At 42.3% G+C, this 26,594-nt stretch overlaps 1 protein-coding gene across 1 annotated transcript in view; it reads right to left on the reverse strand.

Annotated features, from left to right (window-relative positions):
* LOC126162154 (pancreatic triacylglycerol lipase-like) overlaps positions 1–26,594 on the reverse strand; it is a 173,737-nt gene that overhangs the window by 78,995 nt on the left and 68,148 nt on the right. Inside the window, exons 4-5 of the mRNA XM_049918457.1 lie at positions 18,614–18,744; positions 1,026–1,173 (exon numbers count right to left, since the gene is read on the reverse strand). Coding sequence (XP_049774414.1) covers positions 1,026–1,173; positions 18,614–18,744 — 279 coding nt within the window. The remainder of the gene's footprint in view (positions 1–1,025; positions 1,174–18,613; positions 18,745–26,594) is intronic.

Here is a 26,594-nt window from a genome sequence, read left to right on the forward strand (position 1 = left end):
GACCAACCAACACCATCAAGGGGCATGGTAGGGTACTATTTCCTCCACCTAGATCTCCTGGACAGCCCACTCATTGAGATACACTGGACATTCTTGAGATGGGGTGGCATGGTCACCATTGCAGTTGATACAGCAGGGAGAAGGAGTGTCTTTACCACATTTAGTGGTGTTTTTACATGACATGCAAATGTGGTTGTAATGTTGACACTGGTAGCAATGCATTGGGCTGGGAATGTGTGGTCGGACCATAATGACTTCATAGCCTGAAAGCACTAGTCAATCAAACGTGAGAAAAAGAATGTATGTAGGCACTAAGGTGGCATCAACTTTTTCCATTACCCGATGGTCTGCAGGGGCACCCTGATCAAAGATGTAAGTTTGGATTTGTTTAATATTCAATGTATGCTGTTTAACAAAGAGTAATTTCTGCAGTGGGATAGTCCCTGTACATTTCACGGCAGGGAAACTTTTTAAAATAACTGTGGCTCAGTGACAAATTGTTTCTAAGTACATTTGTTAATAAATAATTGTTCTAAAATTCCAGGGGCTTTCACCACAGGAGATGGGAAGGGAGACAGAGAGAGGGAGGGATGTGGAGGAAGGAGGAGATTGTAACATGGGGGCACAAGAGGAGCTGCAATGTTTCAGGGCCCTATGCACCCTAAGCATATTGCATATTCTCACAAATGAGTTGAGCCCCCTTAGGGGCTGTTGGAATGTAAATTAGTTTTAAATGGGAGAAAATTTAATTTAAAATGCCACTGAGTAGCACTCCTTTTCATAACACATGTATGTATAAACTTTTGCATTATAATTTCCTGCATATTATCAGAGTCAATGACAACACCCTGTCCATTGTTTTGCTACTCAAAATACACTTTGATGAACACTACATTTGTCAGTTTAAAAAAAAAAAAAAAAACTTGTGATTTCATTGTCAAATTGACTTTTTGCCCAAGGAATATTGGAACAGTTCATTAATGCCCATTCTTAGCTAGTTCTTTAAATTATTTATTTGAAATTACCTTGTCAAAGAATGCTTCTGCCATATTCCGGACCCATTCTTCTTGACTACTAGACAGGAATCCATGAACAATAACAATTGTACCATTCCTGTGAGAAAAGTTATTCAACCTTTCATCAGCACTAATCTCCACAGGTGTTTTATTAGCTCTGAAACACACATTAAAGGGTATGTTAATACCATGATTTGTCTGTTAGCATCTATATTTTATTGTTCATTCTTAAGACATATTACTGGTTCACACTAACTGCAGAACTCATCATCAGATGAATGTAAAGGTCAAGAGTAAATTTACAAAGAATGTTTGCAGCAGCAATTATTTCCCATCCTGATATATCTGTATTTAGAAATAAGGATACTATTAAACACGTTGCACATTGCAACCAACATCACTTTGTCCAGTTTACTTTCAATTTTAAAGTGTCTAAAAAAGTAATGTTCACTACACCATAGTTTCTTTTTTTTTTTTTTTTTTTTTGTGTGAGAAATTTCGAACAACATTTTATTGTGTTTCAGAAGTAAAGTTTGCTGCCAGCAAATGCTTTGTAGTATAAAAATGAACTGTATAAAATCATTACATCGAGCAGATAATTGTGAAAACAATTTTATACAGTTAAAAAGATGTAAATTGTGGATTGGACAATAGCAAAAAAATAACAACCCCTAGATTCTAAAGCTTTAGAAAGGACTTAACTGTTGTAAACAGATTGTTGGTTGGCACTAGTTCCTAATGAATAAATCAGCATTGCCTGTGCTCAAGCACCTATGCTGACATCTATTTTAGAAAGACATAGGAATAACAGGGAAGTCGTGAGAGATATGATCCACTGTAGCTGAGAACCACAGAAATTTTACCAGATTCAATCCAGTAACAACAATAATGTAACCGTGAAAACAATCAACACACCAGAGCAATGTGTAGAGCAGCCAGACCCAGGAATAGGAAATAACAATGTTATGTAACCACTAAGAGCAGTGTGGAAGAACCTCTGATCAAATTAGAGAGAGAGAGAGAGAGAGAGAGAGAGAGAGAGAGAGAGAGAGAGAGAGAGAGAGTGTGTGTGTGTGTGTGTGTGTGTGTGTGTGTGTGTGTGTGTGTGTGTGTGTGTGTGGACGTGTACGCATGCACATTTGCTGGAGAGAATTGACACCATGAATCCTGCAGGGCTGTCCATAAATCCGTAAGAGTACCAGGGGGTGGAGATCTCTTCTGAACAGCATGTTGCAAGGCAGCCCAGATACACTCAATAACGTTCATTTCTGGGGAGTTTCGTAGCCGGCAAAAGTGTTTAAACTCAGAAGAGTGTTCCTAGAGCCACTATGTAGCAATTCTGGACATGTGGTGTGTCACACTGACCTGCTGGAATTGCTCAAGTCCGTCAGAATGCACAATGGACATGAATGGATGCAGGTGATCAGACAGGATGCTTACATACATGTCACCGAGTCGTATCTAAACATATCAGGGGTCCCAACTGCTTAAGCCCCACAACATTACAGAGTGTCCACCATCTTTAACAGTCCCCCTGCTAACATGCATGTTCCCTGGATTCATGAGGCTGTCTCCATACCCATACGCGTCCAACCACTCAATACAATTTGAAACAAGATTCGTCCAACCAGGCAACATGTTTCCAGTCATCAACAGTCCAATGTCTGCACTGATGGGCACAGGCAAGGTGTAAAGCTTTGTGTCATGCAGTCATCAAGGGTACACGAATGGGCCTTTGGCTCTGAAAGCCCATATCAATGATGGTTTGCATGCATGCTGACACTTGTTGACAGCCCAGTACTGAAATCTGCAGCAATTTGCAGAAGGGTTGCACTTCTGTCATGTTGAACGATTCTCTTCAGTCTTCATTGGTCCCATACTTGCAGGATACTTTTCTGGCAACAGCAATGTCTGAGATTTGATGCTTTACACGATTCCTGATATCCACGGTATGCTCATGAAATGGTCGTATTGGAAAATCCCCACCTCACCACTACTTCAGAGATACTACGTCCCATCGTCCGTGCGCCAACAATAACACCACGTTCAAACTCACTCACATCTTGATATCAGTTTGCAGCCAAGAGCAAAACTGACTACCAAGTATCAAAACATATTGTTGAGCTCAATATGCTCTTTTTAGTTGGGTACTGCATCACTAATGACATCCCTCTTCCCCTTCCCCTCTCCCCAAATATGTGCCTCTCTGAAATACATAAATGGGAACTATGGTTTTAACACATCCTTTGATCCCTTAATCCTCCTGGTACTGATCTCCATAGACCCTGCCCCACCTCCACCTCTGTCCCATGAACTTAACTTCACTCATACTACACTCACTCATATATACCTCTCCAGCCTTCTCTCCCCCTTCTGTTCTCCCAGTCCAGTTCCTTGTGTCACTGGATGCCACACACAACTCCACTTGCCTGCAGAATGAGCTCCCTAGTACCATCTCCCCGTACAGTACATCTGTAGTTCTTCCCCCTCCCCCTCCCCCTACCAACCCCTCCCAATTGGTCAGCCACCCTTTTCCAACCCACCCTCCCATTCTGTGTGACCTTTATTTCTTCATCCTCTTTATCACCCACTTGAGCTGCAGTAATAATACCATGTAATCCACTGGTTCAATGTAGCAGTGCACGTGTAAGTACAGAAGGATTTGTACAAAAGCTAGCAACATTGTCAACCTTGTTTATATGTGTATCTATGAGTCGGTGCTGCCTCTACTCAGTGAGACAGCAATAATTAAAAATATTATTTGTGGCGAGTGCTTTACAGCTTTTAAGTTGCTCCTGTGCATTTATTGCACTTTAGTTTCTAGTTGGCTTATTTCCTCTACCTGTCCTCCTCCTCCTCCTCCTCCTCCTCCTCCTCCTCAAGTCGCCACTACCTCCACCACCCTTACTACCACCACCACCACATTATTAATCAAAAAGTGAAATACACCCCTTTCCAGAATTTTACCATTTTTTATTCAGTCTTGTGCAAGCCATACTGAGTCATTATCTTTCATTTTTTCTAGCACAGTTGGAATGGAGGACAAACATTTCATAAATTACAATCCAACATTCATTTTTACAGTTATTCTCAGGTACAAAACAAACTTTATCATTCACATGATTTATGGCTTTAATTTTATTTTCACTAATTGAATTAAAATGATTGAACAGTATGAAACAATCCAGAATATGCACAAAAGTGTGTAACAGCAGTAAAATTAATAAAGTTTGTGATGCTCATATATTCATTGCAAGTTCTTAACAAAACTGATAGTGCACAATATTATAATTCAGTACTGTATTAAGCCATGATAACAGGTTTTCATCACCTCTTATAATAAGATCAGATTTAGGACGTATCACACCAATCAACAAGTGCACCCCAAAATGTACACTAAATAGGAAAAGAAATGCATTAAACATTAAAAATAATATAAAATCTGTAATAAAATAAGTTAAGGTGGGGAAGAAGATTAGGAGTTGCAAAGGAGCAGCGTAACCCCACAGTTGAAGAACAGAAATAAGATGCAACAAATATAGGAACATATTCAGAAATACAAATTAATCCCATTATGCTATTAAGTGTAATTAATATAAACTGTCTCTGTTTCCAACAATTTGTACCAGCAACCTACAGGTTGTTAGAGTTTAAAATCTAGCACAATTCAAATAGTACCTGTGCCGCACAATTTAAACTAACTGGTAGAGTACAAATGGATTGGGGGGAGGGAGGGGGGGAGTCACGAAAAATCTCAATATCAGCTGTTTTCTAACATAAGTTATTCTGCAAAAGGCTCTTTGATGAAGTCAAGTCTGTTTAACGATGACATTGGAAAAGAACAACTCTAGAATTCCAAGTTTTATTGTCTATATCTGAGAAAACTGATTCAAGAAAGCTATAAGTAAACATTTACTTTTGGTTTTGTGGGGAAAAACAATGGGGGAAGTTAATCTGATTAGAAGTAATGACAATACAGACATGTTCTGCTGGAGTATGAAGTTCACACAGACTGGACGAAGCATAGCATAACAAGGGGAGCACTCCTCTGTTGATTTTGATCTGTTCCATCACTTCCATGCTTCACTACAATTGAATTAAAAATCTATTTTGAAAAAATCTATTTTGACTTGCTTAGACTTGACAGGTAATTGTGTTGGTTGGTTGGTTTGAGGTATGAAGGGACCAAAGTACACAGTCATCAGTCCCTTTTTCCTGACACAAACAAGGCTTGGGGTAAAACAACATACAAAGTATGTTTGGGAAAGAAGGCTGAAAAGGAATGCAGAAGCACACCTAAAAATAAAACAAATGGAACGAGTGAAAAATGGTACAAGTAAAAGAAGGTATTAAAACCACAGAAGGTCTGGGCTGGCTGATCACAAGAAGATGAACCAGCCACTCTGCAACACACTAAAATGTCCACCCCAAAAGACAAGGCATAATGAACACATGAAAGGAAAAGATGAACATCAGGTTGGTTGGTTGGTTTGTTGGTTTAAAAGGGGGAGAAAGGGACCAAACTGTGAGATCATTGGTCCCTTGTTTCCAGTAGAACAATTACTCAAGGGAAAGAAGAAAACAAAGAAGACTTATGGCACAATAACAGGAGAAAGGAGGAACTAGAAGAATGACAGAAGGACAACAAACACTACAATGGACAAAACAGGACTAGAAAACCACAGAGATACACAAGAAACAGGGAGAAGAGATTAAAAACAAGAAAGCAGATTACCATGGCTGGCTGACCATGTGAATAAAAAAGGAGAATCCAGCCACCCTGCAACACATTAAAACCTTCACCCTAAAAGTCCAAGGGTGGAGGACATAGAGGGACAAAGGACATGCGCTAAAACTCAGATCAAATGATAAAACCCACCCTCATGAACAAAATGTAAAACTAAAGCTGTTGTTTAGGCATTATTACCCAACACCAAAGATAGGGTGCTGGGAAAGTTATAAGTCCACCTCAAAGTGGCAGAAAGTGGGCAGTCCAGCAAGAGGTGGACAACTGTCATTTGGGAGCCACAGCAACACTGAGGTGGGCCCTCGTGACAGAGGAGATAGCCATGTGTGAGCCAAATATGGCCAATGTGGAGCCAACGAAGGACAACTGATTCCCTGCGAGAAGCCCACAGGGAAGACTTCCACACATTCACAGTCTCCTTAATGACACACAGTTTGTTGTGCATATTGTTATGCTACTCTGTCTCCCAAAGCCGAAAAACCTTGCGGCATAAGATGAACACAGGTCAGTTTCAGTTATGCCCACCTCCAGCAGTTACCGTGTAGCCTGTTTGGCCAGCTTGTCAGCACATTTGTTGCCTGGGATTCCAACATGTCCTGGGGACTACACAAATACCACTGAGCAACTGGACCATTCCAGGGCAGAGACAAACTCCTGGATGTTTGCTACCAAAGGATGGTGAGGGTAGCACTGGTCGATAGCTTGTAAGCTACTCAGGGAGTCAAAACAGAGAAGAAATGACTCACCAGAACAGGAACAGATATACTGACGTGCATGAGATATGGCCTCAAGCTCTGCAGTGAATACACTGCAGCCAGTGGGCAAGGAATGCTATTCAATATGGTCTCTGTGAACATAGGCGAAGCCAACATTACCATCAGCCATCAAGCCATTGGTGTAAACAACTTCAGAGCCCCGGAACACGTCAAGAATCGAGATGAAGTGACAGCAGAGAGTGGTGGGGTTAACGGAGTCCTTAGGGCCATGCAAAAGGTCCAGATGAAGCTTTTTCCAAGGTGTAGACCATAGAGATGTACGTGAATGGACTTCAAGTAGAGGTGGTAAAGGGAAGGACTCCAGTTCGGAGAGAAGGGATTCCAAGCGAACTGCTATCATGAGTCCTGACCTGGGCTGCCGATGCAGGAGATGAACTGCTGTGGGTGGAAAAAGGATACGGTAATTTGGATGCTGAGGAGAACTACGAATTTGTGCAACTTAACTGGCAAGCAGTTGTGCACGTCGGATCCGCAATGGAGTGACTCAGACCTCCACCAGGACAATGGTCACCAGACTCTTTTCTAAAATCCCCCATCACTAGGCAAACGCTACAGTGGTGCACTGGGTTGAGTAAATGCAATGCTGAGGGTGCCGCTGAACCATAAACCAGACTCCTATAGTAAAAGCAGTATTGAACAAGGCCTCTGTAGAGCTGCAGCAGTGCAGAGCGATCTGCACCCCAGTTGGTGTTGGTCAGGCAGCAGAGGGTGCGAAAGGCTGGGGGGCAAGTTCTACATCTACATCTACATCTATACTCCGCAAGCCACCCAATGGTGTATGGCGGAGGGCACTTTATGTGCCACTGTCATTACCTCCCTTTCCTGTTCCAGTTGAGTACGATTCGCGGGAAGAACGATTGCCGGAAAGCCTCCGTGCATGCTCAACTCTCTCTAATTTTACATTCATGATCTCCTTGGGAGGTATAAGTAGGGGGAAGCAATATATTCGATACCTCATTCAGAAATGCACCCTCTCGAAACCTGGACAGCAAGCAACACCAAGATGCAAAGCGCCTCTCTTGCAGAGTCTGCCACTTGAGCTAAACATCTCCGTAACGCTATCACGCTTACCAAATAACCCTGTGATGAAATGTGCTGCTGTTCTTTGGATCTTCTCTATCTCCACCGTCAACCCAACCTGGTACGGATAACACACTGATGAGCAATACTCAAGTATAGGTCGAACGAGTGTTTCATAAGCCACCTCCTTTGTTGATGGACTACATTTTCTAAGGGCTCTCAACCTGGCACCTGCCTTACCAACAATTAATTTTATATGATCATTCCACTTCAAATCGTTCCGCATGCATACTCACAGATATTTTACAGAAGTAACTGCTTCCAGTGTTTTTTCCGCTATCATATAATCATACTATAAAGGATCCTTCTTTCTATGTATTGTAAATACATTACATTTGCCTATGTTAAGGGTCAGTTGCCACTCCCTGCACCAAGTGCCTATATGCTGCAGATCTTCCTGCATTTCGCTGCAATTTTCTAATGCAGCAACTTCTCTGTATACTACAGCATCATCCGTGAAAAGCCGCATGGAAGTTCCGACACTATCTACTAGGTCATTTATCTATATTGTGAAAAGCAATGGTCCCATAACATTCCCCTGTGGCACGCCAGAGTTTACTTTAACGTATGTAGACATCTCTCCAGTGAGAACAACATGCTGTGTTCTGTTTGCTAAAAACTCTTCAATCCAGCCACACAGCTGGGCTGATATTCTGTAGGCTCTTACTTTGTTTATCAGGCGACAGTGCAGAACTGTATCGAACGCCTTCCAGAAGTCAAGGAAAATGGCATCTACCTGGGGGCCTGTACCTAATATTTTCTGGGTCTCATGAACAAATAAAGCGAGTTGGGTCTCACACGATCGCTGTTTCCGGAATCCATGTTGATTCCTAGAGTGTAGATTCTGGGTTTCCAGAAATGACATGATACGTGAGCAAAAAACATGTTCCAAAATTCTACAACAGATCGATGTCAGAGATACAGGCCTATAGTTTTGCGCATCTGCTCAATGACCCTTCTTGAAGACTGGGACTACCTGTGCTCTTTTCCAATCATTTGGAACCTTCCGTTCCTCTAGAGACTTGCAGTACATGGCTGTTAGATGCAGAGGCTCGAGCATAGTGCTCAGCAAAGTGCTTGGCAAAAAGTCAGCATTGGTAGAGAGCACTCCATTGATGTTAATGCCAGGGACATCTGTTGGGGCCTAGTACCCAAAAAATGTCTGATCTGCACCCAGACTTGGGAAGGTGACGTATGGCTCCCAATGGCTGACACATACCTCTCCCAACACTTCTGTTTCTGTCATTTTATAAGCTGGTGCACGTGGGCATGGAGCCACTTAAAGGCTATTAGGTGCTCTAGGGGAAGGTGCCGCTTATATAGCTGTAAAGCTTGCTGACGCTCTTTAATTGCCTTGACAACTTCCTGTGACCACCAAGGGACTGTCTTTCACCAGGGGCAACCTAGAGAACAAGGCATCACATTTTTCACCACTGAAGCGATCATTGTAGTTATCTGCTCAGTCTCAACATTGATGGCACCATGTGGGGGAGATTCAGTGGTGACAGCAGAGGTGAAGACTACCAAGTCTGGCGTGTTTAAAGCCCATGTGGGTAGGCATTCTTGGGCATGACGCCGGGAGAGTGACAGGAAGATGGAGAAGTGGTCACTACCACACAGTTCGTCATGTGCTCTCCTGTGGATAGATGGGAGAAGTCCTCGGCTACAAATTGATAAATCAATAGCTAAGTAACAACCGTGAGCCACACCGGAATGTGTGGTCACCCTAATATTTGAGAGGCAGAGGTCAAGTTGGGACAGTAAATTTTCGACACATCTCTGCCACAGACAGTAAGCATGGTGCTACGCCACAAGGGGTTATGGGCATTAAGATCTCCCAAAAGTAGGAAAGGTTTAGGGAGTTGATCAGTCAATGCATCCAATACGTTCAGGGGTACCACCACATCTGGAGGGATGTATACATTGCAGACAGTTATCTCCTGCATTGTCCGAATCCTGACAGCCACAGCTTCAAGAGGAGTTTGAAGGGGCACAAATTCACTACATACCGAGTTCATGACAAACACAAACTCCACCGGACACTCAATTATATTCACTACAGTTCTTGTAATATCCCCTGTAGCTGTGAAGGGCAGGGGTCCGCATTGACAGTAACCAGGTTTCCTGAAGGGCAATGGAGAAAGCATGTGTAACGCTTAACAGTCGCGGTAGCTTAGTCATGTGGTCGAAAAAATGGTCGCAATTCCACTGGAGGATTACGTGATCATGAGACTGAAAAGGCATGAAACACTCAATGAGGCAGTCTATTCCTGAGGGTCACCTGCTGCCACCAGATTAGTACCTGTGCGATCAACATCCATTGTGTCTGATAGCCCAGCAAGATCTAGGTCCTCAGCAGACACCAGAATCTCCACCTCATCCTCAGACATAGAACTTGTAGGTAGTGGTGGTGTGCATGCCACCACACTGCTTTGGTTCTTGGGGGGGTCTCTTTCTTTTTAGGTTTCTCTCACTGTGCCTTAGGTTTGTCCAGCTGGGAGGGCTTCACTCTTTCAGTCTCAAGGACTGAGGAGGACCGTAAAGCCCTACGACCAGCTACCTGTGGTTGCTTCAGCCACTGGCAGGTGTCAGCTTTGCCACTGGTAGGAACCTGGGAAGGGAGTGACCCAAGGGATCCCTTCCTGGTGAGAGGAGCTGAAGGCGACTTACACTTCTCTGGCTGAGAAGTGGTGACTAACGTCCCCAATGGTTGTGGGGGGGCATGGAGGATGGTGGGTGGGGGTGGTGAGGAGGGGGGGTGTTGTTCCTGAAGTAAGTTGTGCAGAAGGAGCAACAGGGAAGTTCCCCCCCACCATCAAGGGGGCAGGCGGAGTCTGATGTCTCTGAGAGCCAACTGTGCACGGCAGAACAAAATATGGCAGAACCATGATCTTAGTGGCGGTGTAAGTTGACGTCATATGCACAGGGTGTAGCCTCTCATATTTTCTCTTAGACCCAGTGTAGATCAGTCAGTCCAGGGTCTTGTATTCCATTATGTTTCTTTCTTTCTGGAGAATCTTGCAGTTGGCAAGCAAGGTGAATGGTGCCCTCCACAGTTGACACAGATGTGAGGTGGGGCACAGGGAGTATTGGGATGTGAAGGAAATCCACAATCCCGATAAGTGACGATGGAAGTACAGCAGGAAGACATATGGCCGAACTTCCAGCACTTAAACCATTGCATTGGGGGATGGATATATGGCTTTACATCACAGTGGCAGACCATCACCTTGACATTCTCAGGTAATGTGTCACCCTCGAAGGCTGAGATGAAGGCACCGGTGACAATCTGATTATCTCTTGTACCCTGGTGGATGTGGTGGATGAAATGGACACCTCGCCACTCTAAACAGGTGCACAGCTCATCGTCAGACTGCAAAATAAGGCCCCTGTGGAATATGATATCCTGGACCATATTTAAGCTCTTATGGGGTGTGATGGAAACAGAAACATCCCCCAGCTTGTCACAGGCAAGTAGTGCTTGTGACTGGACAGAGGATGCTGTTTGGATCAAGACTGATCCTGACTGCATTTTGGACAAGCCCTCCACCTCCACAAACGTATCCTCTAAATGCTCCACAAAAAACGGAGGTTTCACGTTTAAGAAAGATTCCCCATCAACTCTTGTACATACATCGTACTGGGGTGAATAACCTTTGCTGCCATCCTTAGCCTGGCATTTCTCCCATGGTGTGGCCGGGGGGGGGGGGGGGGGGAGGGGACGATTTGGGGTCATATTTCTTAGAACTGAAGTTAGACATTGACCACTTAGAGACTGTTGGTGTTAGACCACCAACAAGAAATGACATACCATGCTTCATGACGTGTCATCCACCCTGATGACACCCACTCCGACCAGGGGCCTTCCCCACGAGTGCCACCCAGCCGCAGCAAAGGCCACCTGACAGGATGGTCATTATTGGGAGTCCTGATGCCCCAGAGTGACAGGCATCTACCCCTTGGCGTACGTGGGGAGTTAATGGCGCAGGCATCAGCAGAGCGATCCCTGTGTGGCCAGGGGGCTACAACCAACAGCGTACATGGCAGTCCCACCACAACAGACTGGCTACCGTGCTGCTAAGATATCCATTATCGTCGACAGTGCAGAAAGCGATACTGCACAGAGGATGGAAGAAAATGCACCCAGAAGAGTGACCTCACCCAACAGCTGGAGAATGAGCGAAAATGCAGATCCACGTCAACAAAAGATGTGAGAGGTCTCAGCACATGATGGACACTATGCACCATGTAAGGTGCTCTTCCCCAATTGGCTCACTCTTTGGGAAAATTTTGAAAAATGGAGGTCAAACCCTACAGTGGACCATCACAATGGCTGAAACATGAGAGACTCCATTTAGTCGCCTCTTACAACTAGCAGGAATAACTCTGGCCTATTCTAACACCAGGACCCACAGGGGAGCCAGCAGGTTACAAAGAATGTTTGTGAGGCTAATGGGCCAATAGCTATCCACATCAAGTGGATTTTTACCGTGTTTGAACACCGGAATGATGGTGCTCTCCCGCCATTGCAGTGGAAGGGTGCCATCACACCAGATCCAGTTGAAGATGACAAGGAGATGTTGCTTGTAGTCGGACAAGAGATGTTTAATCATCTGACTGTGGATCCGATCCAGCCCAGGAGCTGTATCAGGGCAATGTGCAAGGGCGCTGAGGAGCTCCCACTCAGTACATGGGGCTTTATAGGGTTTACTGTGGTCTGTAGTGAATGAGAGGACTTTCCCTTCCATCTGCCGTTTGAGGATGCTAAAGGCTGGGGTGTGATTCTCTGATGCAGAGGTTTGAGCATATTGCTCAGCAAAGTGGTCGGAAATCACATTTGCATCAGTAGATAACACACCATTGATGTTAACGCCAGGGATGCCTGTTGGTGTCTGGTACCCAAAATACGGCTGATCTTCATCGAGACTTGGGAAGGTGATGTATGGCACCTAATGGTCGACATGCAGCTCTCCCAACACTCCTGTTTCTATCTTTTTATAAGCTGGCAAACGTGGGCACGTAGCCATTTACAAGCTATTAGGTGCTCCAGGGAAGGGTGCCGCTTATGTTGCTTTAGAGCCCGCCTACACTCTTTAATGGCCTTAGCAATTTCCGGCAACCGCCACGGTACTGTCTTTCACTGGAGACACCTAAGAAAAAAGAAATCGTGTTTTCCATTGCAGAAATGATCACTGTAGTGGCCTGTTCAACCACCACATTACTGGCACCATGTGGGGGAGATTCAGCGGTGACAGCAGAGGTGAAGGCTTCACAGTCTGCCTACCCATCTGGGTAGGTGGCCATGGTTCTCAGGCCGGGGTAGTGACAGGAAGATGGGGAAGTGGTCACTACCATACAACTTGTCATGTGCTCTCCAGTGGATAGATGGGAGAAGGCCAGGACTGCAAACCAAGAGATCAATGGCCAAATGTATGCCATGTGCCACACTGACATGTGTGGGGCACCTGTATTTAGGAGGCAAAGGTCGAGGTGAGTTAGTAGGTTCTCAACATCTTTGCCATGGCCATTAACCTAGGCTCCACCCCAAAAAGGGTTATGGGTGTTAAAATCACCCAGAAGGAGAAAAAGTGAGGGGAGTTGTGAAATGAGTGCAGCCAAAACATGGGGTGGTGCTTCACCATCTGGAAGGAGACAGACATTACAGATGGTAATTTCCTGTATTGTCCTCACCCTGACAGCCACAGCCTCTAAAGGTGTTTGAAGGGGCACAGGTTCGCTACAGACAGAGGTAAGGAAGAAAATACATACTCAACCTCACAGTCTGCCACAGGCAGGACAGTTTTTGTGGTATCCCCAATAGCCACAAAGGATGGGGTCTGCATTGCAGGAAACCATATCTCTTGAAGGACAATGTAAAAAGCAGGTGTAATGCTTGAAATTTGATGTAACTCAGCCAGGTGGAAGAAAAAACCATTGCAGTCCCACTGGAGAAAGAGGCTTTCTGTCATCTGGGGTGGCATGGAGTGACCAAGAAGGCAAATTAGGCCTCAGCATCACCTGTCACCACTGGTTGATTGTTGGCATCCAATACCATTGCATCTTAGGCATCAGCGAGATCTAGGTCTGCAGGAGATGCCAGAATCTCCACCTTGTCCGTTGATGCAGAGCTGTTGGGCAGTGCTGGAGTAGGGGGCTCTGGAGGCTCCCATTTCTTAGTGGACTACTTTTTTGAAGTTTTGCCCTCTCGCTGCTCCTTAGGGCCTGGCTGGGAGGGCTTCTTGGAAGTGGCAGTCAGTGACTCTTTCAACCACTAGCTGGTGTCAACTGGATCACAGGGGGGAGGGTTAGACCATGGAAGGTTATTCCCAAGGGACCCCTTCCACGTAAGAGGAGCTGGAGGAGGCTGTTACTCCAGCCAATTGGAGGGGGGAGGACGATGAGTGGCCCTGAGGGTGCGCTAGAGCAAACTTAGATGATGAGCGTAACAGCGTCATTGATGGCAATGTCGTCATGATGGCAGCATAAGAAGATACCATGGAAACAGGGTTGTCTTTCATACTTGAGTTTAGCCTCGTGGTAAGACAGCCTGTCCAGGGTCTTGTACTCCATAATTTTTCGCTCCTTTTGGAGTATGGGCAGTCCGGCGAGCAGGGGGAGTGATGCTGTCCACAGTTCACACAGGTCGGAGGAGGTGCATATTGAGTATTCGGATGCAGCAAACATGTGCAGTATCCACATATGCCACTGGAAGGGCACCGGGAGGACATGTGCCTGAATTTCCAGGACTTAAAGCACCGCATAGGGGGAGGGACATAGTGTTTGATGTCACATCGGGACACCATCACCTTGACCTTTTCAGGTAATGAATCACCCTAAAAGGCCAAATGAAAGCACTGGTGGCAGCCCTATAGTCTTTGGGTCCCTGTAAATGCGCTGGACGAAATGAACACCAAGCCATTCTAAATTGGCACATAGCTTGTCATCGGACTGTAACAAGAGGTCGCAATGAAAAATAATTCCCTGGACCATATTGAGGCTTTTGTGGGGAGTGACCAAAACAGGAATATTACCCAGCTTGTCACATGTGAGTAATGCCTGGGACTGGGTTGGGGATGAAACAAAACTGACCCATTGCACATTTTGGACAGCGATGTCACTTCCCCAAACTTGTCCTCCAGGTGCCAACAAACAGGAGAGGTTTTGTTTCCAGAAAGGATTACCCATCAGACCTACTGCACACTAAGTAACATGGCAGATATGGATCCCGTCGCTCTGAAGCCCTACATTCCTCCCAAGGTGTAGTTAGGGAGGGGAATGATTTAGGGTCATACCTGTCAGCATTGAAATCAACCTTTCTTTTCTTAGAGACTGCAGGGGACATTCGGTCTCCAGCAAAAGATGACAGTCAGCTTCATCATGGGTCATCCACCCTGATGCCACCTACTATGATCAGGGACTCTCCCCATGGGCACCACCCAGCCACAGCAAAGGCCGCCCAGCATGATGGTCATTGCCGGGAGTGCTGAAGTCCCAAGAAGACAGGCATCTACTCCTTGGCAGACATGGGGATTTCACAGCTCAGGCATTAGCAGTGCGAGCTGTGTGTTGTCAGGGGGCTATCACCAAATGGGTACAAGACGGCCTCACCACCATGGACCAGGTACCATGCAGGATATTGGATACAAAGAAATCCAATAATATCATGGGGGCAAAAGAGGACAGGAGGCAACCAAAGAAGATGACATACTCCGGAAAGTGTGCTCGCCCAAATAGTGGAATTGCAGGTGCAGATGCAAAGCAATGTCGAGAAGAGGTTCAGGAGATCGAATCTAATAGCACTATGGATAAGTGCTGCACCATGTAAGGCATCCTTCCCCATATGGCCTGCACTTCTGTAGAATTTGGAAAGTGGCAGGTCAAACCATAAAATGGGACCTGAACTTATAGGGCTGAAAAGTGTGAGTCTCCTTTTAGTCACCTCTTATGACAGGCAGGAATACCTCGGGCCTATGCTAACCCCCAGACCCGCAGGGGGTGGGGGGTAATTGTGTAAAGAAAGTTTGTGCTCCTCAGTTGTGGACATTATGCCTTCTGAGATCACAATGATAAAAACTCCGTTTTGAGTGAACAAGTAACCTTCAATTTTCCAATGGTTATGTTGGTAAAATACAAGATCCAATGAGATGTAAGTGTACATAAGGAAAGCCAGCATTTTAACTATCAGTCTTTTGGCAATACATTTTCTGCTCCACCTCCTGAATTACTACTTTTACAATCTATTTTAAGTTATGAATATTAATTATGTATTTATGAATACTAAGATTTTTCTCGTAGCTTCTTCTTCTTCTTCTTCTTCTTCTTCTTCTTTCAAATTCTCATACTGTTTTTAGTTCCTATCAGAGCCATTAATTTTAGGGCTACCCTCCACTATTTTTCTATTTTGCTTTAATTTTTTATCTTTTCCTAATTTTTTCCTTCCTGTTCTGTAACTTTGCTATTCCCTTCCATCACTTCAGACTCTTCTGATTGTAATGCAACATTTGCTACAGGTATTTTACTGCTAATCTGAAAATCATGCATTGATGCTCTTGGAAGGTATGAAGGGAAACATGTGACAAGGTGAAGCTTTGAGTCAGCCCATGAAGTGAGTACAGATAGTCAACTGACAGTGTGTGTTGTCCATGAAAAGTACATCCCAGTCAAGGAAACAAATTTAATTTGTTAGAAATTTTTATGTTATGTAGTGTCTTCCTTGGTCTGTGATTACAACTTCCTTTTAAAGTTCTTTAAAAAGGCCCATTTTCTCTGTATCCTACATTTTTCTTTGGGATGTTAAGGCCTAAACCACCACCACCACCACCACCACCACCTTCCTTCCTTCCTTCCTTCCTTCCTTCCTTCCTTCCTTCCTTGAGAACAAATTGCTTCACTAAAAATGGATTTCCACGTGTTTCATTTTTTGTGTGTGCCTATCACTGCATACTTTTGCCAATAAGTAGACTATCTGGCTGTATTTATTCTACATTTGTAAATAGCCAATGATACCTAACCTAGACTTATCATAACTAGTTAATCTACTTGTTAAAGATTAGATTAGATTAGATTAGATTAGATTAATACTTGTTCCATAGATCATGAATACGACACTTCATAATGATGTGGAACATGTCAGGTTAATAAAAGATGTCTGCACAAGATATTACAGTACACAAAATATTGCATGACACTAATGTTTAAGTTGGTTTTTTTCCCCTCCCTTAATTTATATCTAAAAATTCAGCCAATGAGTAGGAGTTGTCATCTAGAAATTCTTTTAATTTATTTTTAAATGTTGGTTGGCTATCTGTCAGGCTTTTGATTCTGTTTGATAGGTGACCAAAGAATAATTTACCCCTTTCTGTGCCAAAGTCAGATTTAACCCTGCATAGTGAAGATCATCCTTTCTCCTGGTGTTATAGCTATGCACACTGCTATTACTTTTGAACTGGGTTGGATTATTAACAACAAATTTCATAAGTGAATATATATACTGTGAGGTTACTGTGAGGATTGCTAGATCCTTAAATAGATGTCTGCAGGATGACCGTGGGTGGGCACCAGCAATTATTCTGATTACACGTTTTTGAGCAATGAATACTTTTCTACTCAATGATGAATTACCCCAGAATATGATGTCATACGAAAGCAGTGATTGAAAGTAGGTATAGTAAGCTAATTTACTGAGAATCTTATCACTAAAATTTGCAATAACCCTAATAGCATACGTAGCTGAACTCAGACGTTTCAGCAGACCATCAATGTGTTGCTTCCAGTTTAACCTCTCATCAATGGGCACACCTAAAAATTTTGAAAATTCTACCTTAGCTACAGACTTCTGTTCAAAGTCTATATTTATTACTGGAGTTGTGCCATTTACTGTACGAAACTGTATATACTGTGTTTTATCAAAATTTAAAGAGAGTCCGTGTGCTGAGAACCACTTAATAATTTTGTGAAAAACATCATTTATAATTACATCACTTAGTTCTTGGTTTTTGGATGTTATTGCTATACTTGTATCATCAGCAAAAAGAACTAACTTTGCATCTTCATCAATGTGGAACGGTAAGTCATTAATGTATATCAAGAACAGTAAAGGACCTAAGACCGAACCCTGTTGGACCCCGTACCTGATAGCCCACCAGTTTGAGGAATCAGCTGTTGTTTTAACATTACATGAACCACTTATTTCAACTTTCTGCATTCTTCAAGTTAAGTATGAATTAAACCATTTGTTCTCTGCCCCCCTCAAACCATAATGATTTAGCTTATCTAAAAGAATTCCATGATTTACACAATCAAAGGCCTTTGAGAGATCACAAAAAATACCAATGGGTGATGTCCAGTTATTCAGAGCATTTAATATTTGATCAGTGAAAGCGTATATAGCATTTTCTGTTGAAAAGCCTTTCTGAAAACTAAACTGACATTTTGTTAGTACTTTATTTTTACATATATGGGAGGCTACTCTTGAATACATTACTTTCTCAAAAATTTTTGATAGAGCTGTCAGAAGAGAGATTGGGCGGTAGTTGTTGACATCCGACGTATCCCCCTTTTTATGCAATGGTTTTACAATGGCATATTTCAGTCTATCGGGGAAAACACCCTGCTCCAAAGAGCTATTACATACGTGGCTGAGAATCCTACTTATCTGTGGAGAACAATTAATTGGTACTTTATTGTAAATTCTTGTGTAAACTCGAAAAAATCTATTGCATTGGGCTCTCTAAGCAAGCCTCACATCTCAACAACTCAAACAACAAACACATCTCAACAACTCAAACAACAAACAATTTGTTAAGAATATGCTCTTATTCAAGAATAGCTGTTACTGATGTGCACTTGTTAAAAAATTACACAGTCCAACTCGTTCTCAGTTATTAATAGTAAAGTACTTTCCTGTTAAAAGAAAATGTTAGTGTCATGTCCCATTTCCACTTTCAAAGAATAATAATAAAAACCTGTGTAACTACTGGTGCTAGAATACAAACCTGTTATACAGATAGAAGCGAGTATTTACTTTTTCATTTGTCTGAGGCCTGAAGAAATTCCTGAGGAGGCTGTTGGTAGTTGCCGACAGTCCTAGGCAGTCAACTGCCTGGGGTATACTATCCACAACATCCTGAAAATATGCATAAAACTTTTGAGATATGAAAGTTTACTTGTCTTTTCTGCATGTATTGTGCAACCACAAAACATGAAACATTATTGCACTGCAAGTCTGTACATTATTACATGAAGTCTCGTGATTATTGTCACATAAATGATGTTCACACTGCCTCTGTGTTGCCTCACTGGCTGCTGCTACATGCCGGAGTTGACTGTGACCAATATGGGTAAAAATGATCATCGAGATGAATAGAGGATACCATACAAGGCGGGTACAATGTCCAAACACATTAATGTGACCACCTGTCAAAAGCGTAATAATCACCTTTTGCAGCATGGGCTGCTGCAAAATGAATTGGTAGAAAGTCACTTAGGTATGAGAAGGTACCAACAAGGATGTGCAGTCATGAAGACTCCAGTGCATTGGCCTGTTGCACTAGGCTCCTTGGTTGAGAGTCCTTGGCACATACAGATTGACTGAGATGATCCCACAGATTCTTGATTGGATTTAAATGCAGGAAGTTTGCTTTCCAAAAAGGGTACGATTAGTTCATCCTGGTACTCTTCAAACCATGCGCATAACTGTGAGCTGGATGAAATTTTGAACTGTCCTGCTGGTAGGTGCCACAGTTTGGGAATAAATAAACTGCATATAGGGGTGGACATGGTCCCCAAGGATAGATTCATAGTTTTATTGATCCACTGTGCCTCCCAGAATGACATCACCACCCATGGAATGCCACAAACTCTCCTTCCTCTGGCCTGAACCCTTCTGATGTGTGTTGCAGGGTGCTTGCTTTCAGACATTTCATGCCATACATACCAATGGAGCATAAAACATGATTCATCTGAAAAGGCCATCTGTTGACAATCATTAGATGCCCAGCTGCAGTACTGGCACGCAAATTCTAGCCTTTGTTACTGAAATACGGCAAATGTTATCCCGGACGAGACACAAGTTGAAAATATGCTCACTATTTTTTTATTTACTTAAATTTGCCATATTTCGTGACAGTACCTTTTCCATTAGACGTTTACACGGCGATATAGTCTTGGCTTCAGTTGTCTAAGTATGATTCCACAATGCATCTTTGTTGGTTGCAGAATTGACGTGGTTCAACGTGTTTCTCTCACTTTGGTGTTTCAAATACAGTTTCTTCAAATGTAGTTTCTTCTTTTTTTTTTTAGTTAATACAAAAATAATAGTAACATACTTCAAATTGTTCTTCCGTCAACACCATGGTCAACACACACCAACAGTTGGCTGCCGACTTACTATAGTCAAAGATGACTCCAACGTCAAAGATGTTTTACACCACACACAATCTTCCAGTTGTAATCAGTCTCTTTGCTATTCTTCAATACATATTCTAATAGTAATCAATATGCTTTTACTCTCAAAAACAGAAGTAAATTAACATATAATAAGACAAATTATAATAAATCCTGACAAAAATATAAGAAAACATTTACAATTCAGTATCGACAAATACGATAAAAAAAATTACATCTCCCAGATCCATTACAGTTACCAATGGACAGCAGTGGCCTGGGTGCATGAACCAGTGCCTGCTGCAGAGGCCCATATGCAGCAATGTTTACCGAACAGTCACTGAGGAGACGCTGTTGGTAGCCCCTCGGTTCATCTGGGTGATCAGTTGCTCAACAGTTGCACATTTTTTTTACCTGCATATACTCCCACACATGTTCACCTCTGTCATCTATGGCCCACAGTGCACCACAGCTACCTTGGCACTGGTTTTAGATAGTGTCATATTGCCATGCACAGTATAATTCAACTAAGGTGGCACGCACACAGTTTACTAACTTAGCTGTTTTGGAAATGCTTCTACCTTTGGCCTGAATGCCAATGAACATGCCCTTTTGGATGTCAGATAAATTGCTCCATTTCCACATTACAACAATGATTGCACTGTTTCCTGTGTCCCCCTGACATGCTTTATATACTATCCACTGCTAGTGCTGCCACCTGCGGTCCAAGTGGTTATTTCACACTGACTTTGAATATAGGCGGTGGTCACATGAATGTGACTGGACCATGTAGAAGCAGCATATTAATTTCCTTGTTCAGTGCATCAATTACATGCTTCACACAGTAGTCCACTAAGAAGTAATATTCAGATAGATATTTTTAAATACCCATACCAAGCTATAAACTGAACCCTAAGAACATGGGTTAGGTGACCTGCTGCTTTTTATTTTATTTTGTTTATTTTTTTGTTTGGGATGAAGCAAATGATAACATGACCATTAGTACCCAACTGCTAATACATATACCCTCATAAATGAAATCAGAGAGAAACATGAAAAGGAAAGTTGCCAGTCACCATATAGCAGAAATGCTGAGTCACAGGTAGGCACAACAAAAAGACTGTCACAAATAAAGCTTTCGACCTGTAAGGCCTTCATCAAAAATAGACGACAGACAGACAGGTACAGACACAGGGCATGTGATGCACACTGACTCAGCATCTCTGCTCTATGGTGAGTGGCAACTTTCCTTTTCATATATATCATATAATCCTCGATTTTCCATTGTTTGAAATCAGATAGAAAATTATAATAACTGTAAAGAGTTGTCATAACAAAACAAGGAAATTTTGGAATGGGTAAAAAGTATAAGCAAGAAATTAAAGTGCGTATAGAGGTAAAACAAGTGACAATTTTACAAGTATCACTGACAGTATCAGTATGAGAGGAAAATATCTAAAAATTTCCTTCCCAAACATTTTAGATAGGTGGTTTGGTGTGCAGCTAAATGTTAACAGGCAGTTGGCACTGAGTGAAATCACTCAAAATGGAGGGCAAATCACTGACAAAATTCTGGACTAACTCCAGCTGAAAACTGGGTGGTCTCTTCCAAAATGTGGCATGCATGTACCAGTATTCACACACCACACCCTGTTGGATCCTCTCATGTGATTGAATGCCAAATTGTCACCATTAATTAGTATGGAGTGGCTGTGTGAAATTCTCCAGACACTGGAAAGGAAATTGCCTGCTATTTGTCAAAATTTAACAGGTAAAAGAAAGAAAACAACATCCCACATTTAGAGAGCTGCTGCTACCTGAACAAGAACCGATGTCCTGTGATTTCTATGTGACACATAACTTGTTATGACTACAGAACAGTGCAATGAAAGAAAATTTTAAACCCTTCACTTGAAAGCCTGGGAAATACTTGGGATTTTAATTTTTAGAAAAACTTAAAAGAGAGAAAATACATTTCTATCTTGACAATATTTTGTTCAGAAATTTAAATCATTGAGAAAATTATTTTGTCTAGTTAGTTACAAATGTAGCCACAACAGAGCACAACAATACTACTATGGTCAGCTTCACAGCTACTTGAAGCCCTCTCTCTGTCAGCTGCAGGCAAGGTTAGAGGGGAAGAAGTTCCAGTTGCCACTTGCTTGCACTGTGTGAAAAAATTATCATCTGGTTGGTTTTTCCCTTCAATTTTTCATTACGATGAGTGATGCAGAGTTTGATATGAATTTAGTGGGTCAAAATGTGATACTTCACACACTGAAAGTGTTAGTGAAGCGATCACAGATCAAGAAAGTGATTCAAGTGATGTTAGTTTTTCCAGCATCTGTAAATGGTATGAAAATGTGAGACTGCAAAATCCCCTTTACCTGAATGCCTTCAGATTTCATACAAAATAACTTCCGATGTGATGGAATATGTAAGTAAAATAATTGATGATGAGATAATGAATTTTTCAGTGACAGACTAATAGATAAGTTCGAGAAAAGACCATTGCTGATTGGAAGGACATAGATAGTGATGAAATAAAATGTCGTCTTTACTATAATACTGTTACATAATAATATAAAGAAACCAAGCTACAGATGCATTGGTCTAAACATCCTCTAATTGAAACTCCAATATTTTGCCATTTACTTAGCTACAAACAATTTTTGATGCTACAGAAATGCCTTAATTTTTCAGGAAACGCAAGATGTGACCCTGCTAGCCATCCACAGGCAAAGCTAAGGAAGTCTGGACCATTTTAGAACATCTCAATAACAAATTCAAAATTCTTTGTATTCCAGAGAGGGATGTCATTATAGATGAGAGTCTTGTCTTATATAAAAGGGAGATTAGATTGGGTTGGGTTCAGTATCTACCACTAAAGAGAACAAGTTGCTTTCGCTCATTTGTGAGGATTCTTGGCACCACTTTAGCACAAATCTTTGTCATGCTCAGGTCATCGTGCAAAATCTGTCGAACAGTTTCTACATTAATGCAGGCAAGTTCTGAAATTGCTCGAAGTCTCAGGCAGTGATCTTCTCTAACAATCTTCTCCACATTGTCTTCAGTTTTCAAAGTGGGAGGCCAATTTCAGGTCATCTTCTATGTCTTCCCTCCTGTCTTTGAACCTCTTACCACACTTGAAAACTTGTGTACAAGAGACACAGATCATCATAAACTTGTTTCAACAAAACCTAAGTTTCTCTGGCAGGTTTCTAAGTTTCTCTGGCAGGTTTCTAAGTTTCTCTGGCAGGTTTCTAAGTTTCTCTGGCAGGTTTCTAAGTTTCTCTGGCAGGTTTCTAAGTTTCTCTGGCAGGTTTCTAAGTTTCTCTGGCAGGTTTCTAAGTTTCTCTGGCAGGTTTCTAAGTTTCTCTGGCAGGTTTCTAAGTTTCTCTGGCAGGTTTCTAAGTTTCTCTGGTAGGTTTCTAAGTTTCTCTGGCAGGTTTCTAAGTTCCTCAGGCAGATTTCTAAGTTTTGTGAGGAATTTTATGTTAACATGTTGTTCCACTTTAGAGTGTAGTATAATTCTGATAGAGTTCAGACACACAACCTGTTTCTAAGAAGGCTAAGATTAACCACCATAGTGGCATGAAATTTTGTATATATCAGGGAGAGTCCCAAGGTTATTCCCCCATTCTTCTCTTTGTCATCGACAAAACCAGAAATGCCCACAGCAACCAGTCCAATTTGTTTATTGCCACATTTCGCTGTGCTGACCCTAATGAAACCTCTTAAGAAAAGCTAGTGCCTTACAATTGATAATTTCTACACTTCACCACAACTAGCAGAAGACCTTGTTGCTAAGAAAAGCGGCATGTATGGCACTGTGTGACCACCTAGGAAAGGTATGCCGGCAAACTTTCAATAAAGAAATGAAGAAGGGATATATTTTTGCTTTTCAGAGGGGTGAAGTTGGAAAGACATGTGTGATGTGTGTATTTTGAGCACCTGCAATGCAGAAATGAAAAGGGTAAACAGATAAATCCAGCAGCAGTCACATCATATAATGACACAATGGGAGGAGTGGATGCAGCTGACCAAGATATAACAAACAATTCAGTAACATGGGAAAAATAGTACAAAAATATTTTTCTGTCTACTTGAATTGGCTCTCTCTAATTAATTCATCGTATACAAGAAATCTGGAGGAACAATGAATGCTCCTCATTTTTGTGTGACAATGACTGGAAAGGTGACAGCCAAATATTGCAGGATAGAATTATCTTTGAAAGTAGCTAGTCATCCATCCATTAGCACCAACCTTATTCATCTAACTAACCATCATTTCCCAATGTTCATCCCAGCCACTGCAAAGAAGCAGAATCCTACCAGAATACATGGGATGTGCAGCCAAGTTCAAGATGCAAATGGGAAGAAAAATATGAGGGAATCGTGATATATGTGCGAAGATTGTAATGTAGCTCTATGTATCATAATAAGCTTCAGAGCCTTTCACACAGCCATTAACATATAAAGATGAATGTTGTGTGAAAGTATGTTATTGTAATTATTATTGTTTATCAAAAACAATACAAGCAGTTTTGAAAGAGATTCAACTAAAATATTGTGACTCAAGACATTTTATTCTATATAGCGTATTTTTCAAAAGCAAGGAGTATACTTGAGCTTTTAATATAACCTTTCTTCAACATTCTGTAATTACCCCTTAAGCGTGTACTTTGTCGACCTACTGTTTGGAATAATCTATAATCATAACAAACTTTAAAATTCAGCTATTAGAAATTTTTGTTCACTCTTTTCTACATAAATTGTTTAAGTTAAGGGGGTTAATGGTGAATTGAACCACTAATGCCAAGATGTGTACTTTCTTTACTTTTGTTACGTTTGGGTTAGTGGGCACTCAACAGAATGGCTATTACAGTGTGTACTAGATCCACAAACAAACTTTATTTTGCATCGCAGAACTATATATATCAACAAGTCAGATATACTTCTCCAAAGAATAATCTGATAATCTTTTGTTCTCAACAGATAGCTCATACCGTGATATCCTCTACACCCTGGTTGACCTTTGTAGGTATGACCCACTGCATGGGACAACTGATCATGTGAGCCTCTGGTGTGCAGAGGATTATTGTTCTAATCTTCTCTTATCTTCCAGGTAGTGCTCTCTTAACCCTGGCTCTCCTCCATACATACCTGTAACACATGTCGTCCTATACCAGAACAATATCCCCGGGGCAGAATTTGTTAAGACATCCTGGTGGACATTTAACTTCATGGAAGTTATTCAGTTCTAACTGATATTGTGCATTGCAAATTGTGTATCAAGGCCTTATACACTGAAGAGACAAAGAAACTGGTACACCTGCCTAATATCATGTAGGGCCCCCACGAGCATGCAAAAGTGCTGTAGCATGATGTGGCATTGACTCTACTAATGTCTGAAGTAGTGCTAGAGGGAATTGACACGACAAACCCTGAGGGATGTTCATAAATCCTTACGAGTATGAGGGGGTGGAGACCTCTTCTGAATAGCATGTTGTAAGGCATCCCAGATATGCTCAATAATGTTCATGTGTGGAGAGTTTGGTGGCCAGCAGAAGGGTTTTAACTCAGAAGAGTGTTCCTGGAGCCACTCTGTAACAATTTTGAAAGTTTGGGGTGTTGCATTGTCCTGCTGGAAGTGTCCAAGTCTGTCAGAATGCACAATGGACATCAATGGATTCACATGACCAGACAGGATGTTTACGTACATGTCACCTGTCAGTTGTATCTAGATGTATCAGGGGTTCCATATCACTAACTGCACACACCCCACACCATTATAGAGCTTCCACCAGCTTGAAAAGTCCCCTGCTGACGTGCAGGGTCCATGGATTCATGAGGTTTTCTCCATACCCATGCACGTCCATCCACTCGATACAATTTGAAATGAGACTCGTCCAACCAGGCAACATGTTCCCAGTCATCAACAGTCCAATGTCATTGTTGACATGTCCAGGCAAGGCACAAAGCTTTGTGTTGTGCAGTCATCAAGGGTACATGAATGGGCCTTTGGCTCCAAAAGCCCATATTGATGATTTTTAATTGAATGGTTCAGATGCTGACTCTTGTTGGTGGCCTGACTGAGATCTGCAGCAATTTTTGGAAGGGTTGCACTTCTGTGGTGTTGAATGGTTCTTTTCACTCATTGTTGGTCCCATTCTTGCAGGATCTTTTTCCGGCAGCAGCAATGTCTGAGATTTGATGTTTCACCAGATTCCTGATATTTATGGTACACTTGCGAAATGGTCATTCAGGAAAATCTCCACTTCATCACTACCTTGGAGATGCTGTGCCCCATTGCTCATGTGCTGACTACAATGCCATGTTCAAACTCACTTAAATCTTGATAACCTGCCATTGTAGCAGCAGTAACTGATATGACTGCTGTGCCAGACACTTGTTATCTTATACGCGTGCTGCCGACCGCAGCACCATATTCGGCCTGTTAAAATATCTCTGTATTTGAACACGCATGCCTATACCAGTTTCTTTGGCACTTCATTGTATATCAGAACCTCAGAAGGCCTCATACCTCTCCTCTTTCATCCTGTTTCAAGAAGCTGTCTAAGAGTTGCT

This window comes from Schistocerca cancellata, chromosome 2, assembly GCF_023864275.1.
Source record: "Schistocerca cancellata isolate TAMUIC-IGC-003103 chromosome 2, iqSchCanc2.1, whole genome shotgun sequence".
NCBI classification, from domain to species: domain Eukaryota; kingdom Metazoa; phylum Arthropoda; class Insecta; order Orthoptera; family Acrididae; genus Schistocerca; species Schistocerca cancellata.